The sequence below is a fragment of the Prionailurus viverrinus genome, chromosome E2 (genome assembly GCF_022837055.1).
Source record: "Prionailurus viverrinus isolate Anna chromosome E2, UM_Priviv_1.0, whole genome shotgun sequence".
Taxonomy (NCBI): domain Eukaryota; kingdom Metazoa; phylum Chordata; class Mammalia; order Carnivora; family Felidae; genus Prionailurus; species Prionailurus viverrinus.
Genome location: NC_062575.1, coordinates 15,203,766 through 15,218,393, shown reverse-complemented (window position 1 = coordinate 15,218,393; position 14,628 = coordinate 15,203,766). Strand labels below are relative to the sequence as shown.

The window sequence follows — 14,628 nt, the reverse complement described above, 5'->3', positions numbered from 1 at the left end:
TAACTTCTAAAGATTTTCTAAATTAGCCTTACAAATAATAAAATGGTCTTAGACCATATTATGACTTGAGGCAGGGAAGTGACATTTTGTACACGAGGTTGGGTTGAATTTGCTAAAGAACGTCGTGAGCATCTTTAGGAAGAGAAAGGGCCTTGTTAAGGTTAATATTCTCGACAATCCGTTCAGTGGCTCCGCATGTGAGGGTGACAGGCCAGTTTTGAAGCAGAAAGAGGAAACGTCTGGGAGAGGTAAGTTACAAGAGCCACCCTCTGCGGAGGGCAGCGTCCGGTCCCTACTGACAGGTGCAGACCCCACCAGCCCTTAGTCCAGCCGGTACCTCGGAGGCGGTGATAGCAGTGAATAACCCTCAGTCCTCCAAACAGAGGGCAGCGGGCGACTCAGGCCCAGCCTTTCGGTAGCGCCCGGCCCCACCCGTGGGCTCCGCACCACCGGCCAGCCAGGATTCGGCTCCTCGCCGTAGCCGCGCGGGGCCCGCAGCTACGCAGGTCCCGCTGGGCTGCGGGAGGGGCGGGGCCCGGGGCGGGGCCCGCGGTCGCGGGGGGCGGGGCCAGGGGGCTGCTCGCGCGCGCGCCGCCGAGGCTTCGCGCGCCGTCGCGCCGGCCCGGCGTCCCTGTGCAGCCTCCGCGGCCGATGGGGGAGGTGGAGCCGGGGCCCGCGGGCCCGCTGGAGCCCCCGGAGCCGCCCGAAGCGCCCGCGAGCCGCCGGCCGGGCGGGATCCGGGTCCTGAAGGTGAGGTGGGAGGGCTAGGGAGGGAGCAAGGAAGGAGAGAGGCCGCCCCTGCCCCGCGCGGTGGCCGAGGCAGGCGGCGACCCCCGCGCCGCGTCAGCCCGCTTCGCCGCCCCGCTGCCCCGCAGTCTGGCTAGGGGCGCCGCGGACCCCGCAGAGGCCTCCGCGACTGGCCCCCGCCGAGGCCTCGGTCGCCTCTGTCTCCCCTCGACTGCCCATCCCTGGCCGCGCGCCACCCGCCTCGCAGGCCCACGCCTTCGGTCCGGCGTCCGCCCAGCCGCCGCCGCCCACCCGGCTCCTTCAGGACCCGGGGGCCCGCCTCGGCCTTCCTCGGCCTCGCTGGGGGCCGGGGGCCGGTCGCCCGTGGCCCGAGAGCAGGGCTGTAAGTACGCAGGGCTTTCTCCCCGGACACCTGAAGACATCACCCCAGCGGGAGGATGGCGGCGGTGATTGGCCGGGCGCTGCGGTGTGCTCCGGGCTGTGCTGGGTGGAGCGGGCTGACTCTGCCCCCGGGGCTCACCACCGAAGTTAGGACCCGGCTTGCGCTCCGAGGCGCAGGCCTACGCGCTCGACCTGCCTGCCTGGAGAGAGAATCCCCGGAGGATCTTAATCTCCGGGAATCTCTGGTCTCGTTGCAGCGGGGAGGAGGGGTTTGGCAGAACGGGCATTCCTGTTTTGGGAGTGGGGCTAACAATCCAGGGAGACGGCGATGGGGGAGCAGTTATGCAACAGGCATCTAGCAGGATTTTGGGGCAGGAATTGAGGGGAGTAGGAGGAAAATGAAAGCAGATGCAAGCAAGGCGGAGAGTGGAGACTTGAAGGGGATGACAAGAAGTTTAAATACAAAAGAGATGTAAGGTCGGGAGGCAACAGTAAAGATGGTTTAAAGGAGGGGTTGTGGGAAATTAACTGGATGGAGTTTTCTACTAGCCTCTGAAATAGTTGGAGAGAAATTTTTCTGTAGGTCAAATATATAAGCTAGATGTCCTTCTGGAGGTGGAATAGAATTCTTTCTAGAGTTCTAGAAGAGGAAATCAGCAGAATTTAAAACTTGTCAGCGAGATGGAAGAGAAAAGAAAATTTAGAGGATTTGATGTCTTTAAAAATACTGTGCAAAACAGTGAAAATACTTAAAGTTAAAGATGCATTAATAGTTGTTAATTGGGATTAAGGGTGAGCATTGTATTGTTGAGATTTTTTTGTAGGACACTACAAAGGTGAGAACAATGCAAAAAATGATAGACGTAAAGTATCTTGTGAATCCATCCATGAAACAACATAAAATAGAACTCTGTAGAATATGAAACACTTTTTTTCTGCTACTACCTCCCAGTCTTAGTGCAGTGACTTAAAGAAATAACTTTTCATAGTTTACCTTTACTTCTGCATAAACCTTGTACGTACTATTTTAACTTACTTAATCTTAAGTCTTAAGTATAATTACTTTAAGGTATTTATTTACTTTAAGGCATTTAGGGCATAATTACTTTTAGACATTTATTTAAAACTATAAGGTCACCAAGTGTAAATTGTAAATGAAGAAAAGTTCTGCCCTGGCTTATCAGGAAATGGCAGGTCTGAGAGATAGGTAATGCCCTCTGGCCTAGAAGATAAACAACCTTGGCTTTTTTTATAGCAACTTTTTGTTGGGGAGGGAGTGAATTATGAGAGGGGAGGAATTGAGAGAAAGGAGGCTCTTGATTCAAGGGTCCTACCTTCCTGCACTTCCAGGAAGTGATCCTATTTACCACTGGTTCCCTGGGGTTCCAGTCTGGGGACCATTAGAAAGATTCCAGAAATTGATTTTGATTATAGTACTGAGTTGGTGGGAGGCTGACAGTGTCTAATGCCCTTGCATCTCTTGCTTTATTGCATACGGTCAACATTTTAAATAATCCTTGTAAATTAATGGGATCATCAATGGTGAATAGGTGCTGTGTGTTCTGCATACAGAAGTTTCTTTAAGTAGCTGAGTAGTTGAATTTTGTGTCAAGTGAAACTGGACAAGAATCTATAGGTAGAAGAAAGTCATAGTCTCCTACCTGTTCTTCTCTAAAGAACCTTTGGAAAAGGCTTATTATTCTTTTTTTTTGTAATGCCTTTATTATACTTAATGCCTAATTGTGAGCATCATTATTGTCTAATATAGATCTTCATAAAAAAGGCTAGTATAGCTAAGCTAGTATAATTTAGCCAGGTTAGATCTAGGTCCATCTGTATGGGATATTGGAAAGTTTGATTCAAAACTCTTCTCCCAGATTTATTTAGCAAATTGCTAATTAGGATGTACCTGTTTACTGTTGTTGGAATATAAATATGATACTGGTAATTGGTAATACTTGTAAGATTATTGGGAGTACCTTTGAAGCATCATTTTCCAGATGTTTCCTACAACTTTGGGATTATTGTTTTACTCAGACTGTACAAGATAAGAAGTTACAACTGGACAGTGAGTGCCATGAGATCCGTTTTTGTCAGAACTAGCTTCAAGTTTTTATCCAAATAATGTGTGTATGTGGTTCTTAAAAATCCGTGAATACCAAAATGAGTTTAATGAACTGAAATATTCTTCCTATCCTTATCTCATCCCACCCTTTCCAAAATATTCCTTAACATATATATTCCTGGAGACGAGGCTATATTGTTTTAAAGTTTTGAACCGGGGAGTATATCTCTTACCTTAGAGAATTTCACATTCTAATAGAACTCAGTGCATAGGGAGAGTTACCTGACCAGACTCTTGTTTTTACCATGCATATATTAGAGCTAATTGTATGTGGGCATTTAATATTTTATCACCTTTGAACTGATACAGCCCTCATAGGTTATTTTCCTTTTTGGAGAGTTAAAAGCTTAAAGTAGGTACTTAATTCATGGCTTATTCTAAAGACTTGTGCTTTCTAGAAATACATTTAAATCTTAAATGTGCTCTTTTATACTTGTTTGATGTGAGAGGTAATTATAGTTCTGTTCCCTTTTAGAAAAGTTTGTCAGCAGTTTTTATTTAAGAATAAGGAAAGCAATAGAATGTTCTTAATCTAGCAATTTCAGTGGAAAAGTGATTCTAAAAGCTGAAAATGTATCAGAGGACAGTACTGGCCTTCAGGAGTTATCTGATGCTTTACACAGTGGAGAAGAAAGCACAGGTAATTCAGCAATAGCTAATAACAGCTGAACAGTCCATCTAGATTTGTTGCTAGAAGGCTATGCTTGTTTGGTATCTAGGCCTTTTAAATGCCCATTGAGCAGGTTTAAGAGAATGATATCTACTCAAGTTCTAATTCAGCAGTTTATAGGGTGTAGTATGTCATATATGTAGGAGACACATTCTTTGACCAACAACACATGTGTTCAGCAAAGTTCTTAAAGAATGTAGTTTTTTTTGTTTTGTTTTGTTTTGTTTTGTTTTGTTTTGTTTTGTTTTGTTTTGTACAAAAAGGTGTTTTTATTAAAGCACAGGGACATGACCCCTGGGCAAAAGGAGCTGCCAGGAATTTATAGTCTTGATACAAATATATAAACATTTAAAAATGTCTTTAAAAGGGGCGCCTGGGTGGCTCAGTTGGTTAAGCGGCCGACTTCAGCCCAGGTCATGATCTCGCGGTCCGTGAGTTGGAGCCCCGCGTCGGGCTCTGTGCTGATGGCTCAGAGCCTGGAGCCTGTTTCAGATTCTGTGTCTCCCTCTCTCTGACCCTCCCCTGTTCATGCTCTGTCTCTCCCTGTCTCAAAAATAAATAAAATGTTAAAAAAAAATTAAAAAAATAAAATTTATTTAAAAAAAAAAATAAATAAAAAAAAAAAATAAAAATGTCTTTAAAAATCCTCACAGAAGAAAAATCATGGATGGACTAAAATAATAACTTCCTGGGGTTTCTCTTGACTTTTTTAAGATTGATGACATCATTGGGCCTTATTTGACCTTAAAAAGTTTTTTAAAAGAAGCTTTTTGGTGGTTGTGTGGAATAGTATCCACTTGCTCTCTCCAGTGAGCTAAATTTCTCTCCACTTGGTGCAGAACACAGAGCTTCCTTGTAAAGATGTTACTGTACCATATAGAATACTATTTTTTTTTAAATCACCTTGATTTTTTTTAATGTTTTTATTTTCTTTTGTGGGGGGAGGGGCAGAGAGAGAGAGGGAGACACAGAATCCAAAGCAGGCTCTGGGCTCTGAACTGTCAGCACAGAGCCTGAACTCATGGACTGTGAGATCATCACCTGAGCCAAAGTCGGATGCTTAACCGACTGAGCCACCCAGGCGCCCCTAGAATGCTGTTTTTATTTTATTTTTTTATTAAAAAAAAATTTTTTTTTTTTTTTTAAATTTTTTTTTTTTTAACGTTTATTTATTTTTGGGACAGAGAGAGACGACAGAGCATGAATGGGGGAGGGGCAGAGAGAGAGGGAGACACAGAATTGGAAACAGGCTCCAGGCTCTGAGCCATCAGCCCAGAGCCTGACGCGGGGCTCGAACTCACGGACCGCAAGATCGTGACCTGGCTGAAGCCGGACGCTTAACCGACTGCGCCACCCAGGCGCCCCAAAAAATTTTTTTTTTTTAACGTTTATTTTTGAGACAGAGAGAGACAGAGCATGAACGGGGGAGGGGCAGAGAGAGGGGGAGACACAGAACCAGAAGCAGGCCCCAGGTTCTGAGCCATCAGCCCAGAGCGCGACGCGGGGCTCGAACTCATGGTCCTCGAGATTGTGACCCGAGCTGAAGTCGGACGCCCAACCGACTGAGCCACCCAGGCGCCCTCTAGAATGCTGTTTTTAGATGGACCAGTTGTTAATCTTTCCCAGAGACTAAAAAATAAGGAATATTTGGAATTAATCAGTGGTTAAAATTACTTGGTGATACAAGTATGATGGCCTTTGTCTTTGTAAAATAAGTGCTTGAAAGCCCTTTGTTAATTCTGAGATGTTCAGCTTTGAGAAAATGCTCTTGTTGAGAAGAGAGAGACCTAGTTCCCACTTGTAGCAGGGGTTTATCCTACTTATCTAAAGTTAGAATCAGTAATAATCCTCATGGTCTTAAATAGCTATATTCAAATCCTTAATATCTGTAAAACAGTTGATTTACTTGTCATCCTTGAACAATGAAGCCATTCTCATATTTTTCTTTCTTCCTCCCTGGGAATACCTTTTTGCTTCTCCTTCCATTTATTTATTTGTTTGTTTGTTGATTGATTGATTGATTGAGAGAGAGAGAGAACGCTCACACACGTGTTGGTGAGGGAAAGGGAGGTAGAGAATCCCAAGCAGGCTGTGTGCTGTCAGCGCGGAGCCTGACATGGGGCTCATTCTCATGAACCTTGAGATCATGACCTGAGCTGAAATCGAGAGTCCATCGCTTAACCGACTGAGCCATTCAAGTGCCCATCCTTTATCAACTTTAGAAATTGAGCCTTAGGTGCCACATTTGTCCTCAAATATTTAATCTTGGTAATTACAAAAATAATATTTGCTTTATTTATAGGTATTTCTGATTTCCAATGAGGAATAGTAACAAAAGTTTTTTATTTACTTTTTGGTTGGCAAAAAGATTTTAGTTCTCTGTAAAAAAGGAGATGTTCCCCCCTCCGCCCCAAGCTTATTCAACTTCTTGCCAGAGCAAATTGGGCTAAAGTATAGACTGGCAATACATTTCTGTGATGGCAGTTCAGTTCTGAATGCATCAGTTTGCCACTCAGGTATTAAGGCACCGTAATAGATTCTCAGTATAGAAGAGAGGAAGAAATATCAAATACATTATTAAAGCCCATTGTGATCCCCATAGTAATAGATGCATATTCAAGGTGAAGAGGTTCTGCTGTGGAGAGAGTAGAGTCGCTAATTTTAGGTATGCAGAGAGAATGGGGATGGGAAAATAGAAAGCTCTGTAGAGAACACAGGGTGACAAATGAGTAGAGTTTTCAAGCCTATCTCATCAGAGGGACAAGGTGAAGGACCTTTCAGACAAGTCACACAATTAAGGAATCGTGACATGTTTGGGAGTTATAGGTAGCTGGATATGACTGAAACAGTAACAGGTAATGGAGACTGACACTAGAGAGGTATGGCAGTGTAAGCCTTAGTGGAAATGCCTTTATATTAAAAGGAATAGAAATGGCCCATCATAAAAAAGAACAGGTAAATACTGATCTTTAGAGCCTTGTCATATTATTGCTGTAGCAGTTGTTTTTGCTTTGAGGTAACCACAATGTGTGTGAATTTCACATACCTAAATTTCAAATGCAACAGTAATTTTTTTGGGAACATGATTAGAATATAAAAACCATTTGTATAATATTCTATACTTATTTAGGCTGTGAGGCAGAGGGTCAGGACCCTAGAGAAGCTCTCAATTTGCATTATAGAGACATGTCCAAAAACATCTAATGCAGCATTGTTTATAACAGTGAGAAATTAGAAACAAACTAAATGCCATCAACAGGAGAATGGATATATTGCAATGTATTCATATAATGGGATATATTCAAATGAATGAGCTGGGTGTATTAGCATGACCAATATTGACCCCCCCCCCCCCCCGCAAAAGTGGCAAGGTAAAACATAAGTATGTTAGCATTTACAGTTATAAATCATGTAAAATAAAATTTCATTTATAGATATATACATATATGGCAGACAGAAAAATGCATGGAATGGTGAATACCAAATACAATAGAGTGTTTCTGCGGAGAGAGGGAAGGAAATGGAATTGATGGAGTATCAGGTAGCTTCAGCAGTATATGTAAGAATATGTTGTATGTATGTTCTTTAGAAAAAGGATCTGAAATAAATATGACAAAATGTTAAATTTTATGAAAGGTGGGTAATAGGTGCACAGATAATTCTTGACATTTTTCTGAAAACATAAGAAAAAGAAAGGGTCAGAGAAGCTAATGGACAGAGTCCCGAACAGCTAGCAGGAGAGAAAACCATTTTCCAGCTTAGGAATGGGCATGGTGGATGTGGAAAGCCCCAAGAGAGGAGGTGTTTGGTGAATGTAGAGTGGAAGGGTGGGGTGAAGACTGAATGTGTCTAACTCAGCCAGACATTATAGCTAATGATTTCTTTCTTCTTGATGTTTTTTAGAGAAATATGAAACGCAATGGGAGCAGAACTTGTTTGAATAGGAGAAGTAGGTTTGGTTCTCGAGAAAGAGACTGGCTGAGAGAAGATGTGAAGAGAGGTTGTGTTTACCTTTATGGAGCAGACACGACCACTGCCTCTACAACCGCCTCTGCCTCCTCTGACTTACATCTTGTCCTGTGTACAGTGGAGACCCCCGCGTCGGAAATCTGTGCTGGAGAGGGAAGGGAAAGTCTGTATCTACAGCTTCATGGGGACCTAGTCAGGTATGGTCTGAGTTTTACCACTCTGATGTAAGTCATTACTCTTTGTGATGGGAAGTGGGCTCTAGGATTTTCATTGTGTTTAGAACTGATGTTGATTGTGGGGTCACTAGGCTTGAAATAAGATTTGTCCTTGGAATGCTGACATTATGATTCCTGAATTTAAAAGCCATCAGGGAAGGAAAATGTGATGGTTACTTCATTTGGATTACACCATGGGTCAGATATCTAAATTTAAAACAAATATTTTAAAGTTATTTAAAAAAATAATACATGTAAATAGAATGAAATTGAAATCTGTAGAAAGAAATAGAGAAGTATATATGCTCATCCATAAATATGTGTCTCTCTGTATAAATTTTATTTTATAATTATTTTTTTAAAAAATTTTAAGTAATCTCTACACCCACCATGGGGCTCGAACTCATACCTCCTAGATCAAGAGGTGCATGCTCTACCGACTGAGCCGGCCAGGCACCCCTGTATATAAATTTTAAAACTAATGGTGCTATATCCAGCACACTACTGACTGGAAATCTCTTATAGATCTTTCTGTATTAATATTTATATAATTTACATTTATTTAATGGGTGTATAATAGTCCATTTTATGAGTCTACCATCATTTTAGCCAATCTTTTTTTTTTTTTTTAATTTTAAGTAGGCTTCACACCCAATGTGGGGCTTGAACTCACCACCCTGAGATCAAGAGTGGCATACTCTACCAACTGAGCCACAAAGGTGCCCCAGCCAGTCTCCTATTAATGGACATTCAGATAGTTACTACTTTTTACTTCTACAAGCAGTGTTGCAGTAAATATTCTTTTACCTATGATATTTCTCCCATGTGGAGGTAATCTGTAGGATAAACTCCTGGAAGTAGAATTGCTGGGCCAAAGGATATATGCATTTACCGTTTTTTTTGTTTTGCTTTTTTGTATGTAGACTTTGTGCCCAGCACAGAACCCAATGCAGGACTTGAACTCATGACCCTGAGATTGAGATCAAGAGTCGGATGCTTAACTGACTGAGCCACCCAGGTGTCCCTGTGCATTTATAATTTTGATATATATTGTCAGATATCTCTTCATAGAAGTTAAACTTTGACAAATAATAATAAAAATATGCCTATTTTCCCCTTTCTCCAGATCATGTTAGGATTAAATTTTATATGTAAATATAAATACATACTCAAGCATGTGAGCACATACTTGCTTGTGAATAGACCTGATTGTCAACAGTTTTTAAATTAGAGAATCATAAAGTCAGCATTCCAAGGACAAATCTGTTTTCAAGCCTAATGACTTAGATTTTTGCAAATCTGGTAGGAATTTTGTTATTTTGTCATTTTAATTTTCATTTATCTTAATGAGTGAAGTTGAGCATATTTTTATAGATTCAAATGCCATTTGTGTTCTTTAGAATTTTTTATATAAATGTGAAAAAGTATTCTTACAGTAGTCTTATACTGTGTTTATGAACTCTGTGCTTCAATTAAAAAAAAAATGGCTGGTTCTTTGAATTAGACATCAAATAAGAGCTTAAATGCCTGACCATTCTCCTTCTCTCCTCCCTCCCTGTAACAAATGTCTTGAAACAGAAGTTAGAGCTGTAGATTTAGAGTGAGCGGCTCGTGAAAGTGAGAAAGGAAGCTCCCACTTACTCCTCAACATGTGGTAATAATAGTAACACCTTTAGTTGAGCTAAAAATTGATGTCACTTAAAAAGTCTAAACTGAAGTTTACTATGTGCTTCTTTTAGGGTTTGGACTAATTCCTGAAAAAGTAGATTAGCATGTGAATGTTTTCCTTGTTCACCAGTTAACTAAATTTCCTAAATCCATTTGCAAAACGTAAGGATCAGACTGGGTGATCCTTAGGCTTTTCTAAATCTTAACACCGATTCCGATCTAATTATATCAGGTGCAAAGCCTTGACCTACATTATAGCTGGTAGTGATTGATGGAGTTCATGTATTTAAGCATAAGACTTACTCATTTGTATACTAATGTGTATGTGTGCAGAGATACAGAAAAGTGGAGGAACTCTGAATTGGCTTGCTGCTACTAGCTGTGTAGTTAAGAATCCAAATGTGAAATAATTTGTGAATCTAAACTACTTAAAATGGAAAGTTTATCTTTTTTTTTTTTTTTTTAGCCCTGTGGCCTTGATAATTTTGTAATGAAATAGGTCTTCGTAGATCTAATTGATTAGAAAATAGTGAAAACACTATTGAATTGCCATTTGAAAAGAATGAATATATTTCAATTCCTGGAGTAGGAGCTCGAGAAGTTTAATTCAGCCAGAGAATGATGATGGTGGTGATGATGGTGGATTTTTGCTAACATTGACTGCTTGTTTTGCCAGTCACTGTGCTTAGTGCTTAACACTCCTATTCTCATTAAATCCTCACAGTAACTCCAAGGGAAGTAGCATCCTTTCTTTCAGATGAGGAAGAGTGAGGCTTTGCCGGGGGTTCTGGAACCTGTTCAAAGTCAGGTACTGCCAGGCAGTTGGAATGCCTCAGTCATTCAAAGTAGGTGGTGGACTTTGTTCTTCACCCAGTCCCTCCTGGAGGGGAACTGGTGCTGCGTCCCTCACTCAGTTTTACTATATAAGCATACTTATTTAAAGATTTTTTTTAGATCTCTTATTCAACTGTTAATTGCTTGAATTCAGTCTTGTGTTATCTAATCACACGAATAGGTACTTCCTAATAGCCTGTAAGATATTGACAATCTAAGGGATTATTTTTATTCTTTTTTATTTTTGCTATTTACTGGTGTAACACGGTCATTGTAGAAATTTAGGAAGATGAAAAAGTATAAACAGAAATAATAATATTCAATGCTTATGTATTTTGTAGATTACCTCATTTAATTTTCACAATGATCTTGTGAGGTAAATGTTATTTTCATTTGGGAAAATGAGGCTTGAGGTTAAGAATCTCATGTAAGATCACTTGTGGAGTATTTCAGTCAGTTGGGGGTTCTCTAAATGTGGGGTGCTTCATTTGAATGGAGGCCACCTGTGCATGCGGTGAAAGAATTCACCCAAGGCAGAGCAAGGGAGAGAAGTTTCTAGACTCAATGTAAGGTAGCAGAGGGCAGAACAGCAAAGGAGAGATGGCCTGACAGGTGATGGTGAGGGGCTATAGTTATAGGGTGGAATGAGGGAATACAGGGACAAATGGAATTTTTCCTTTTTTGGTAATCTTAAGAACTGCCTGGTTGTAAGTAGCCCGTTGGTTGGTTAGAGCCTATGGCTTAATGAGCCTGTTGGAGTCCAGTGCGGTGGTTCCTGTGGGCCCTTTTACCTTGCTCAGGTTTCCAGTGCTTAAGACTGTTGCCTAAAAGCCGCCTCTACATAACTGAGCTAATAAGAGGAGCTGGAATTTGAACTCCAGCATTCTGACACCAGGTCCCATATTTTGACTTTCCACACCAACGTTTTTCTTCAGGTCTTTTTCAAAGTAAATGTGCGTAATTTTTAAAAATTACTTATTTGGGCCCATACCATATATTCAGTTTTGTTTACTGCATTCTTCAGTTAATTTCCTGTGTCATTAAAAATTCCTTAGACATCAGTTTTAATTGCTACAGAAGATTCCATTTTCTGGAAATACTATAACTTGTTTAAAAATTGAGTAATAATAGGCAATAATGATTTAGAGCTTTGATTCTAGAACAAGAGTGTGTGGGTTCAAATCCTGGCTCTGACCGTCACTATGCAAGTTATATAATGCTCTGTGCCTTAGTTTACTAATGTATAAAATGGAGAATGATTATATTTACACTATAGAGCGGTCATGATGAAAATTACACATTATAAAGATCAAGTGAATTAATACTTGGAAAGTAGTGCTTTTTAAAGTCTAATGTTCATGGCGGGGAGCTTGTTAAAATACATATTCTAGTGCTCGCTTCAGCAGCACATATCCTAAAATAAAGATTCTGATTCAGAAGGTTGGGTGGGGCCTGAGATTCTGCATGAAGCTCCTAAGAGATGTGCTTCACTTGGAGTGTCAAGAAGTAAAGTGCTTACCTTGATGTCTGGCACCCAGTTAAGTCCGCAGTGTTACCTATTTGGGTTGTTTCAAATCACTCAACTCTTCAAAGTGGTGTTGTGATGACTGAATCTTAGCTCATGAATCGCTATATTGTTGCTCTCCCTGGGCTCCATGCTAGAAATGGGATTACTGGGACGAAAATTACCTCATGTTTTTTCTAAGTCACCCATGACTTTTTCTTTCTGTACTCTTTTTCAGTCATGGACTTGTCACTTCAGTGAGACTGAGGATTATTTATTTATAGAATTGTAGTACTTTGAGGAAACTGAAAGAGATCATCTACTAGGGAAACAAAGTTTTCCAAACTTAATGACCCCATGCCCTTTCCATTGGGGCAGGGTTTGCTGGTTGTCACATCCAATAGAGAGAGTTACCAGCATGTAGGGGGCAAGAGCCAGAGAGGCTTAATGTCCTCAACGTGTGGGATAGACTTGTACAACAAAAAATGGCCTTGCCCGAAAGGCCAGTAACTTGCCAGTGGGAATAACCGAGACCATTTCTCTTTGTTTCATAAATGTGAAACAGAGGCCTGGAGAGGGTCAGTTGATAGCACATTCCCACCACCACCTGGTGTCCCAGTCCATTGCTCTTACATGATAAAGTTTGGTTTGTCTTTAAAAAAAATTATTTATTGGGGCGCCTGGGTGGCGCAGTCGGTTAAGCGTCCGACTTCAGCCAGGTCACGATCTCGCGGTCCGTGAGTTCGAGCCCCGCGTCAGGCTCTGGGGTGATGGCTTGGAGCCTGTTTCCGATTCTGTGTCTCCCTCTCTCTCTGCCCCTCCCCCGTTCATGCTCTGTCTCTCTCTGTCCCAAAAATAAATAAACGTTGAAAAAAAATTTTTTTTTTTAAATTATTTATTAATTTATTTTTTTAAAGTTTATTTATTTTGAGAGAGAGAATGCACATGTGCGCAAGGCAGGAGAGGGACAGAGAGGAGAGACAGAATCCCAAGCAGCCTCTGTACCATCAACGTTGAGCCCAATGTGGGGCCTGCACCCACGAACTGTGAGATTATAACCTGAACTGAGATCAGGAGCTTGACTGACTGCACCACCCAGGTGCCCTTATTTATTTATTTGTTTGTTTGTTTGTTTATTTATTTATTTTGAGAGAGAGCACACATGATTTGGGGAGGGTCAGATAGAGGGGGAGAGAGAGAATCCCATGCCGACAGTGTGGAATCCGACGTGGAGATCCCACAAACAGTGAGATCATGACCTGAGCTGCCAAAATCAAGAGTCGGACACTCAACCAGCTGAGCCACCCAGGCGCCCTGGTTTGTCTTTTTTCAATTGAACTGTTTAAGTGATTACTGACTCACTAGTGAAGTTTAGTGTAATCATTGCCTTCTGCCTGAAAAGTTGTAACGACATCATACGTGACAAAGCGAAGTGCCCCTTGGCTCATGGTCATATATTTACTTTTATTCTTAGTCATCAAAATGAGTAAGATTTCTGTGTTTGATAGACTATCTCTTAAGATAAGCTTGGAGACAGTAAGGTGTTTATAACAGAAAATACCCTTGGGTTTTGGGATACTGCATTCTAATTACCTTTCTGTCATTGACTTGCTGAGTGACTTTATGCAGGTCACTAAAATCTTTACCATATTTTGATGTTATAAAAGTAGAGTGAACAATCCTGTTTTAGGATGCATACTGAACTGATTACCATTGAGGAAGGAAAAAGAGATTAATTTTGTTTTGTGCTTCATATTTCTGTGCTATTTTAAAACTTAATGTATTATACACTAAGTAAATAGTTTTTGTTAATTTTGTTTTTACATGTTTCTTTAATGTTTATTTTCAAGAGAAAGAGTGCAAGCGGGGGAGGGGCAGAGAGAGAGTGGGGCAGAGGATCTGAAGTGGGCTTTGTTGTGACAGCAGCGAGCCCGATGCCAGGCTTGAACTCACTAACCGCGAGATCATGACCGGAATTGAAGTCAGACGCTCAACCAACTGAGCCACCCAGCCACCCCTGTTTTTTACATCTTAGTACTTCTGAAATCAGCTTGTATTTTATGGTTGTTGATGGGTTGTGGTTTAATTGGCAGTTTGTTTTTTGTTTCTTAATGGTTATTGCAATACCATCTGGTTTTCTGAAATACAATTCTGATACTAACTACCCAGACTTTTCACAGACTACACAAGTTAAAGGGCATGGTCCCCAACAAGACTGCCCTTCACATTCTAGCTACACTTCTGATCAGGTTGGATACAAATTTGGGGGTTCCCATGATCCTTTTAGGTTCACTAATTCACTAGAATGAGTCAGACTCAAGAACTGTACTTATGATTAGTTTTAGTCTAAAGGATACAAATTAAGACTAGCCAAATGAGGCGATACATAGGGTGAGGTCTGAGTGGGTCATGAATGTAGAACTTCCATGCCCTCTCCCCGTGCCACCCTCTCAGCACATGAGTGTGTTCACCCACCAGGAAGGTCCATGGAACTTCGGTACAGATTATATTGGCA

General features: G+C 41.3%; 1 protein-coding gene across 2 annotated transcripts in view; it reads left to right on the top strand.

Moving 5' to 3' along the window:
- The first annotated feature begins 621 nt into the window (after positions 1-621).
- PHLPP2 (PH domain and leucine rich repeat protein phosphatase 2) overlaps positions 622-14,628 on the top strand; it is an 81,919-nt gene continuing 67,912 nt past the window's right edge. For both annotated transcript variants that reach the window (XM_047835702.1, XM_047835701.1), the window contains exons 1-2: positions 622-750; positions 7,827-8,089. In XM_047835702.1, the coding sequence (XP_047691658.1) occupies positions 652-750; positions 7,827-8,089 (362 nt within the window). In that variant the 5' untranslated portion in view covers positions 622-651. The remainder of the gene's footprint in view (positions 751-7,826; positions 8,090-14,628) is intronic.